The sequence below is a fragment of the Halyomorpha halys genome, unplaced genomic scaffold (genome assembly GCF_000696795.3).
Source record: "Halyomorpha halys isolate HHAL.00 unplaced genomic scaffold, Hhal_1.1 Scaffold439.1, whole genome shotgun sequence".
NCBI lineage: Eukaryota > Metazoa > Arthropoda > Insecta > Hemiptera > Pentatomidae > Halyomorpha > Halyomorpha halys.
In genome coordinates this window covers 1,525-10,589 of record NW_027110938.1, presented here as the reverse complement: position 1 = coordinate 10,589, position 9,065 = coordinate 1,525, and the positions used below count along the sequence as shown (strand labels likewise).

The 9,065-nt window shown below is 30.2% G+C and overlaps 1 protein-coding gene across 1 annotated transcript in view; it reads right to left on the bottom strand.

Annotated features, from left to right (window-relative positions):
• Positions 1–423, bottom strand: part of LOC106682750 (1-acyl-sn-glycerol-3-phosphate acyltransferase beta) — a gene marked incomplete at its 5' end in the record, with an annotated part of 19,247 nt that extends 18,824 nt beyond the window's left edge. The window contains 1 exon segment of the mRNA XM_014423783.3: positions 290–423. Coding sequence (XP_014279269.3) covers positions 290–423 — 134 coding nt within the window.
• Between the last annotated feature and the right edge of the window lie 8,642 nt (positions 424–9,065).

The window sequence follows — 9,065 nt, the reverse complement described above, 5'->3', positions numbered from 1 at the left end:
ATAGCTCAACTCCGTATGTCCAGATAGGCCTTATAATAGTCATGTAGATCAGTCTTTTGTAATGGATTGGAAGTTTGGACCGTTTGTCTAGTAAATGTTGTAATAGTCGGAATCGACGAGCAGTTTCCTTTCTTTTCAGTCTTGTATGAGGATTCCATGTCAGTCGTTATCTTTAATTTGATTACTTTTGTACTTTTTGCCAAGAAAATGTTATAAATTGTGTTGTTTATTTTACATAGATTTTCTTCAAATTGATCATATAAAATTTATTAATTACGTTAATACTTACCCATGATATCTAAGGCACTTTGATGGTTAGCGACAATTATGGCTCCCCTATCTTTGTTCAATACATTGCCTCCTCTCAGTTCCCATTCTATTCCTAGGATTCTTGTAAACTTTTTGATAAACTTTCCTGCAACACTAATTAAGACACTTTTTTTAATATCTTTATTGAAATTACAACTGTATATAATATAATACATTCAGTAAATTTGATCTTAGTTAAAATGGAGTGTTACAGGCGTGAAGAGAAACCATCCATTGGTAGCACTGTAATGACATTATTATTATTAGTAGGTCTCGTGGCAATCTTATTTTCAGGTGCCTCGGAGGATTGTCTGGAATGGAAGAGGAAGCAAGGTTAGAAACTAGGAGGTTTGACTGGTTAGGGAGTTTATAATGGAAGGAGTGATATCTGGTGTGGGCTAAATCGGTTAAATAGGGAACATTAAGGTCTATGTATGACTTTATTTGTGACAAAGTAAGCAGCATTGAGGATTTTAAGAAGGATTTTGGATTGTAAGGATTGAATACGAAAGAAATTCGAAGGTTTAGTGGAGCCCCAAAGCTCAAATCCGTTTATATAACTTATAAAGCAATTGATGACAATAATAATAATAATAATGTATTGAAAGTTGTCAATTCCCTCATCTTGATTCTCTTCCTCACAAGCTAGAAGATCGACATGGCATTTAGTGGACGAAATTCTCCTTTCACTTACTTCAGGCATGTATTAATAAATTACTATAATCAAAACTTAGAATCAAGCAGTAATAAGAAGTTTTGGAAGGAAAGGTTATAAAATGAGTAGCTCATAAAATCCGCTAGGAGCTCTTATGCATTTAACATGACTTTAAATTGGGCTGCTCACGATCCTATACTTATAACATTATTTAACATAGTAAAAAATTTTACATTTAATAGAACATCATGAACACCAACTATTCATCTTCTTACATAGTTGATATTTCGGAATATTTTTCGCTATCTTCTAAAACATCTTAGGTCTATCGTATTCCTATTACTTTTGTCTTCATAAAACAAAAAAATCTGTGGTATCATACACCTTACACATTTATGGTTATGAAACTTGACATTTTCATATCGAGGTGTCAAAATAAAGGAAATTTAACTTACTATAAAGTAGTTTATGACACTCGCCATAAACTATGAGACGAACAAATGTCTATTAGCATTCAAATTAAAGCTAGTATAATGGACTATAAAGAAGTTTATGACCTCTACCTTCCTAGGAATAGTAGTTTTCATGATATTTGCTAAAATAAATAGATTTATAGTTGTTCGGACAAAAAGTTTGATTTATGAAAAACTTCATTTCAGAAACCATTGAAAAAATATATCTCTAGAACACTCAAAATAAAGGAAATTTAACTTACTATAAAGTAGTTTATGACACTTATCTTCGCAGGGGTAGTAGTTTTTATGATATTTACATATGAATATAAATTTGGCAAATGAAAATTTATCCGAACAACTATGAATTAATTTATATTAGCAAATTTCATGTAAACTATTACTCCTAGAAGATAAACATCATAATATACTTAATAGCTCATTAAACTAGCTTTAATTTTAGTGCTAATTGTTGTTTTTGTGGCTGTGAACAATCGATTATATAAGATTAGAAGTATACTAAGAAGTTCTCGAGAAGACTTGCTCATTAAGTTAAGTAGCTCGTTAGGAGATGAATGGACAGTATGAGTTTATATAAATAGCCCTAAATCCTGGCAGGAAGGAAATTCCACTTTGTAAGGACCTAGCTTACGGTCGTGATGGGTTTATTAAGTCCTACACTAAAAAAAAAAATGATAATAATAAAAACAAAATCAGAATATATACAAAATTAGATAAACATGAAATAAAATCAGTAAAAGACGTAGAAAGTTACGGAAATCATTAGTGGCTAACTATATCTAAATTTGTTGAACTCCTGTCTAATATTTCTGTTGTTATTTGGGAAGAGGACACCGTTATGTGGCAAGTATTAACTACTTGACGGGGATGGAGCTGAAAATAGCACCTTTCAGTTATATAGTCACAGACGAATTCTCAGCAGTTCGGAGTGTCGAAAATTACTATTTCAAAATTTATTCGGGTAGTTTTGAAGGATGTTTATCATACAGTTTGAAAAAATATATCAAGGTAGGTGAGGTTTTTTAAATAAAGAGTTCAACAATCACAAGTACATATTGATATTTAAAATTATGAATAATATGGTCAGGGTTCCGGTCAAAAGAGAAATAAAAACAGTTAAAAACTGTTTATTTTCCGACTTTTCGCCCCACTTTGTAGTGCTCCATCAGGGTTAAAAAGATACAAAAGCAACTAAGAACATTTTAAAATTGTAAGATAAAAAAAAAAATTAAATTAAGATAAGGTTAAAATTATGTAAATATAAGTGAAAATAAAATTATATACAAATAAAATAAAAGAATAAATAAAATACTATAAATATGAAATAAAAATGATTAGAATATGGGAAATTATAGAAACTATAAGGTTAAAAATGTAAAGGAGACACAATAATACGTAAAAACATAAAAGTAGATTTGAGAAAACAAAATTTAATACACTTGAAATTATTACTATTATTGTTATTTATTATTATTAATTGTATTGTCACTTATCCTTTCTCGATCTTTATTTCATCTAAACTTACTTTTTTATTTTCCGTTTTTTAGTGTGCTAAAATTTTTTTACATATTTACTTATTGTATTTATTATTTGTACAGTTGTAAATCACATTAAATAAAAAATAAAAAAAATTATGAAGAACATGATCAGAGTTGCGGTCAAAAGAGAAATAAAAACAGTTAAAAACTATTTATTTTCTGACGTTTAGCCCCACTTCATCAGGGCTAAAAAGATACAAAACAACTAAGAACATTTTAACATTGTAAGATAATAAGATACAAAAAATTTAAATTAAGGTAGTTATAAACTATGTAAAAAAAATATAAACAAATTAAAGAAAAGAAATAAAATAAAATAGTATCAATATAAAATAAACAATGATAAGAATATAAAAAATGACATAAACTGCAAGGTTTAACATGTAAAGGAGACGCAATAACAGACAAAAACAGAAGAGTAGATGTGAGAAAAAAAAATTTAACACACTAAAAGACGGAAAATAAAAAAATAAGTTTAGATTAAATAAAGATCGAGAAAGGATTAGTAACAATAAAATTAATAATAATAATAATAATAAATAATAATTATAATATTAATTGTTAGTATTAATTTTAAGTGTGTTAAATTTTTTTTTTCTGAAATCTACTTTTCTGTTTTTACGTATTATTACGTCTCCTTTACATTTTCAACCTTATAGTTTCCGTAATTTCTTATATTCTAATCATTGTTTATTTTATATTAATAGTATTTTATTTGTATATAATTTTATTTTCACTTATATTTACATAATTTTAACCCTATCTTAATTTAATTTTTTTTTATCTTACAATGTCAAAGTGTTCTTGGTTTATTCTTGTATCTTTTTAGCCGTAATGAAGCTCTACTAAGTGGGACGAAACGTCGGAAAATAAATAGTTGTTAACTATTTTTGTTTCTCTTTTGACCCCAATCCGTATCACCTTCTTTATAATTTGAAATTATACGGTCAATTATTTATATGTATAATGTTAATATTTAGTTATAATTTTAAAATATATAATATTATAATCTTATGCTATGCTACTTCTCTACAAAATTCTACCCGATAAAGTTAAACTACTGGTAAAAGACTCTTTTTGATATTGGAACATTATTTCATAGAATGATAATTTAAAATTCAGAATTTGCTTGAAAGTGTCATTATTATTTTTTTTTTATTTCCATGAAACTATTGTTTTTAAAATTTTTTAATTTAAAAAAATACAAATAATGGATCTATTTAAATAATTAAAAATACATTGATAATGGAAAAATATCCGCCAGTCGAGACCTGTGTGGAATTTTAACTAAAACAACAAAACTTAAAAAAAAAAATTAATCATGTACTTTAAAACAAAGCTTTTTAGAAGTCAATAATTTAAAACAAAAATATGAAATTTATGTTTAATAAAATCGTGCTATCTCACTGACAGATTATTTAAAGAAGACCACAGTGGTTCCTATTCATCCCTCTTCTTTCAGTCCGCTGGTATTCCTCAGGGTAGTATCCTCGGTCCCATCCTCTATACAATCTATACAGCAGACATCCCATCCAATCCTAACACTATCCTCACCACGTATGCCGATGACACATGTGTGCTCGCTGTTAATAATAACCCTTTAACTGCATCCCAAACTCTTCAATCCCATATCACAGCCCTCGAAGAATGGTGTCGTAATTGGAGGATTAAAATAAATTCCAAAAAATCCCATCAAATTACCTTTACCCTACGTCGTAAACCTACTGACTGTCCTATAGTATACTTCAATAATGTTGCCCTTACCCCTGTTGAACAGATCCGCTAGTTTGGACTACATCTGGACAAACGACTAACATGGAATCCTCACACACGACTGAAAAGATAGGAAACAGCACGGTGATTTCGACTATTATAGCACTTACTAGACAAACAGTACAAACTTCCAATTCATTAGGAAAGACTGATTTACATGACAATTATAAGGCCTATCTGAACATACGGAGTTGAGCTCTGGGGCTCTAGTTAGATTAGAGTTTCTAATCTTGCTTCCTCTTTTATTCCGGACAATCCTCCGAGGCGTCTGAAAAGAAGATGGCCTCGAGACCTTATATTGTAAAAATGTTTTTAGGGTGCTTCCATTGGGTAGTTTCTCTACATGCTTGTACCATACCATTATGATTTCCTCAAATTTACTTGATGTATTTATGTACAGTTGTAAATATCAATAAACAAATTAAAAAAAAAATGTTTAATAAAATAAAACAATAATATCAAACGTAACAAACTGTGGTATGGCATTTATCACTCACATGTTAACCAACTGAGCTCTTCTCAGTGTAGACCATATGAAAAAATTTAGTTCATAATTTTTGCCATTCTTGTTTTTAAATTATTATTTTTTTTTAAAAAAAGCACAAAAATGGCGATAGCTTCAATACGTGCCCACCAATCTACACAAAACTTGGTATAATTGGTATAATAATGATGGTAAGTCTTTATTTATATGTGAATACAAAAATAAATTATTCTTAGGAAAAAATTATAGAACAAAAATTGAATATATAAATTAATATTGACATATAGACCTTCCCGTGTGTGAGATTAGAGTATTTTAAGCAGAGACTAGCCGAATATTAAAACATGTGTTGTTGGCATTTAGTTTTCCACAATTCGCTATCTCGAACCTGCCTCATCCATAATGAACCGCCACACTGTTTTGTTATTTCGTCGGCCTAGTGCTTGCATAATCGCCCCCTTCATCTCTCCCTGTCCAGGGGATCCACTCTGCAGATCGCCTCTCCCAGCTGTCTTCGGATTTCCTCATGGTACGGCCTGCCCAGATCCACTTCATTTTTCTACCGCAGCTTATGGTGTCGGTAACCATGGTTTCTTTTCTTAACCCTAGCAGCACCAAGGTAGTATTCATTACGGCCTACTCCAAGGGGGGGACTCGCCGAGCCCTACACTTCCCAAGACGACCTCCACAAGCCCTCACTTGATTTTAACCCTTATATCATTAATTTTCCTTTTATGGTAAACTTACTCTTTTGAAATATAATAATTTCTTCTTACTTCTGTAAATAAGATGGTAGAATAAGGATTATTTAAAAAAAAATAAGGACCTAAGATTTCTATATGCTTTATTATGAAAATGTTTTAATTTGGAATTAAAAAAAGAATAAGAATACATGATACAACAAAAACCTAGGGTCGCTGAAACTTTAATTATTTTCAATTTCATGAATATTTTAAAACAAAAAATAATTCTATTGTCTGAACTTAGGTATAAGAATAAAATGTTTATGTTTACAAATGCTCATCACTAGATTCAGCAGGTTCACATGTGTCACTCTTTTCAGAACAACTAAAAAACCAAAGAAACATATCAGTCCGAAAATATTTTTAAGTAAAAAAAACTGAGGAAATCAGACCAGTAGTGAGAGTGATGGGCGAGCTGGTGCACTTCCGTGAGCAGCCAATCAGAAGCCAGCATTTTGATGAACCTCAGGTCCCTTCCCTGCACCAAGGGGGGGCTCCACCCGCCCTCATCTCATTTTTCTAACACAAATAATTTTTCGTACTCTTCCTCCTTATCAAATATTTTTCGTAGATAAATTTTAGGTAAATAGATTTTTTTCCTTGTCTGTGAAAAATTTTTTGAGAGCAGTATTAAAAAAAATCGGAAGTGAGGGCTCGGCGAGTCCCCCCCCCCCCCTTGGTGCTGCTAGGGTTAATCGAACCGAGCTAACTTTATCCTTTAGAGAGACTCCAAGCATTGTACGTTCCATTCTTCGTTGACAGACGTTAATCTTCCTCTCTATATTCTGAGTCAGAGACCATTTTTGGCATCCATAAGTTATTGTTCTGTATTATTTAGTAATACAGCTGTTGAATACAATTGTTTTGTACATCATATCTTGACGGCTTTTAAAAATATATCCGAGTCTCCAAACTTTCTTCCATGCTTTACCTATTCTGGATTCAATTCCCTTGGCATTGATAATTTACAAATGAAATTATTTGCCCGAGATAAATTACTTCATCGGAGGTTATGTCTAATAGTTTCCGAAGGGCCTATGGTCATTCTGACAGTTTTTTGAGAGTTCAATGTCAATCCATAAAGAGAACTTTTTCTTTTAACTGATCGATCATTAGTAATAGTTCTCCCTCTGAGCTTGCTATCAAAATCGTCTGAAAATTTTAATGTGTTCAGCTTCATTCCATTTAGTGAGATCCCCACGTCTTCCAAGTCTAAGTAGTATAAGAGCCGAGAAGAAAAAAAAGGCTGTTGTCTCACCACAATTTTTGATTACTTTAATGAAAAATATGGATAATTACTAGTCAAAATTGATGAGTCTGCCAAGTATAGGTAGGGGGAATAAAAAATGGCGGCTGTTTCAAAAACTAAAAAAAAACATTAATTTTTTATTCAGAGCTCTATATCTTAAAACTACCAATAACAATAGAAAATCTAAGAGAACATTATTTAAATAAAAGTAAATTTGCTGAAATATTAGCCCTAAAAGAGCTATTTACGTTCAATAGTTCTCAATATATAGAATCTTCTGAAAGATTAGTAGTTAGCAAATTTATATTGTGAAATAAATATCTCAGGAACTATGAGACGTACAGAAGACTATTAGCACTCAAATTAAAGCTTGTTAAATTTGCTATAAATTAGTTACTGATGTTTATCTATGTAGAAGTAGCAGTTTTTATAATATTTGACAAAATAAACTCACAAAATGTTAATTCCTAATTGTTCGTTTAAAATGTTGGATTTTCGAAATAATATATCTCTAGATCCATAAGACGCATATATGTCTGCCAACACTGAAAATAAAGGAAATTTAATTTACTACAAAGTAGTTTATGACACTTATCTTCGTAGGGATAGTAGTTTTTATGATATTCACATCTGAATATGAATTTAGAAAATGAAAATTTGTCTGAACAACTATAAATCAATTTATTTTAGCAAATTTCATGTAAACTATTACTCCTACGAAGATAAACATCATATACTACTTTATAGCTCATTAAACTAGCTTTAATTTGAGTGATAATTGACATCTGTACGTCAAATTGTTTTTAAGATATAGATTTTCAAAAGAAATTCACTAACTACTGATCTTTCAGTGCGTCCCATACAACATTTTTATGCAACGTTGCTATTTAAAAAGGTATATCTCGAGAAATACTTAACGTAAATAATTCTATTAGGGCTCATATTTTAGCAAATTTTCTCTTCTATAAATGACATTCTCTTAGGTTTCCTTGTGTTGTTCCTACTTTTTGAGATATAGAGCTCCGAATGAAAATTTAGTTTTATCGCTTTGAAACAGTCGCCATTTTTTATTCCCCCTACCTATACTTGACAGACTCGTCAATTTTTACTAGTAATTATTCATAGTTTTCATTAAAGTAATCAAAAATTGGGGTGAGATAACTGTCTTTTTTTCCCTCTTGGACTCTTGTACTAAAGGATTGGAAGATTCCTCCTAACTCTGCTATAAACATATTTGATGATAGGGAATCTCCCTGTGTGACTCCTTTTCTTATAGGGAATATTTTTCCTCTTCTTTCGATCTCCACGTATTGTTTATGTATAGTGGTAGTGATGGGCAAAAATAAGCAGCATTTCTTAACAGTAGCAAAACATTCCTCATAAATAATCGTAAGTGAAGATAAACCAATACAAGATAAATTGTAATATACATTATTGCCTAGGCTGCTTTATTATGCCATCCATGAGTTATCTCTTTTAAGGGTGGGCTTTTTGTCCATATATATATTTTTTTAATGACAGAATCTTTTACTATTTCAATACTAATCATCTTGTATATTTTGTCGGTTTTTCTCCAACTAACCTATTACTCTTGGACGAAATTGCGAACAAATAATTAGTCTAGCCATATTTGTCTCAATGATAAGATGAAATACAATGAGAAAAGTCTTACTCGGTATATAAGCCAATAACACAAATTATAGTTACCTTATAGTTGGTAGTCAGCATATTATATTTATTTTTTTAAATTTTTAATCATATTATAACTGTTGTACAATAGATGTAATTATAAATTAGAAAATTGTATCACTTAATATTGTTTTTAAATTTAAGAATAAAAA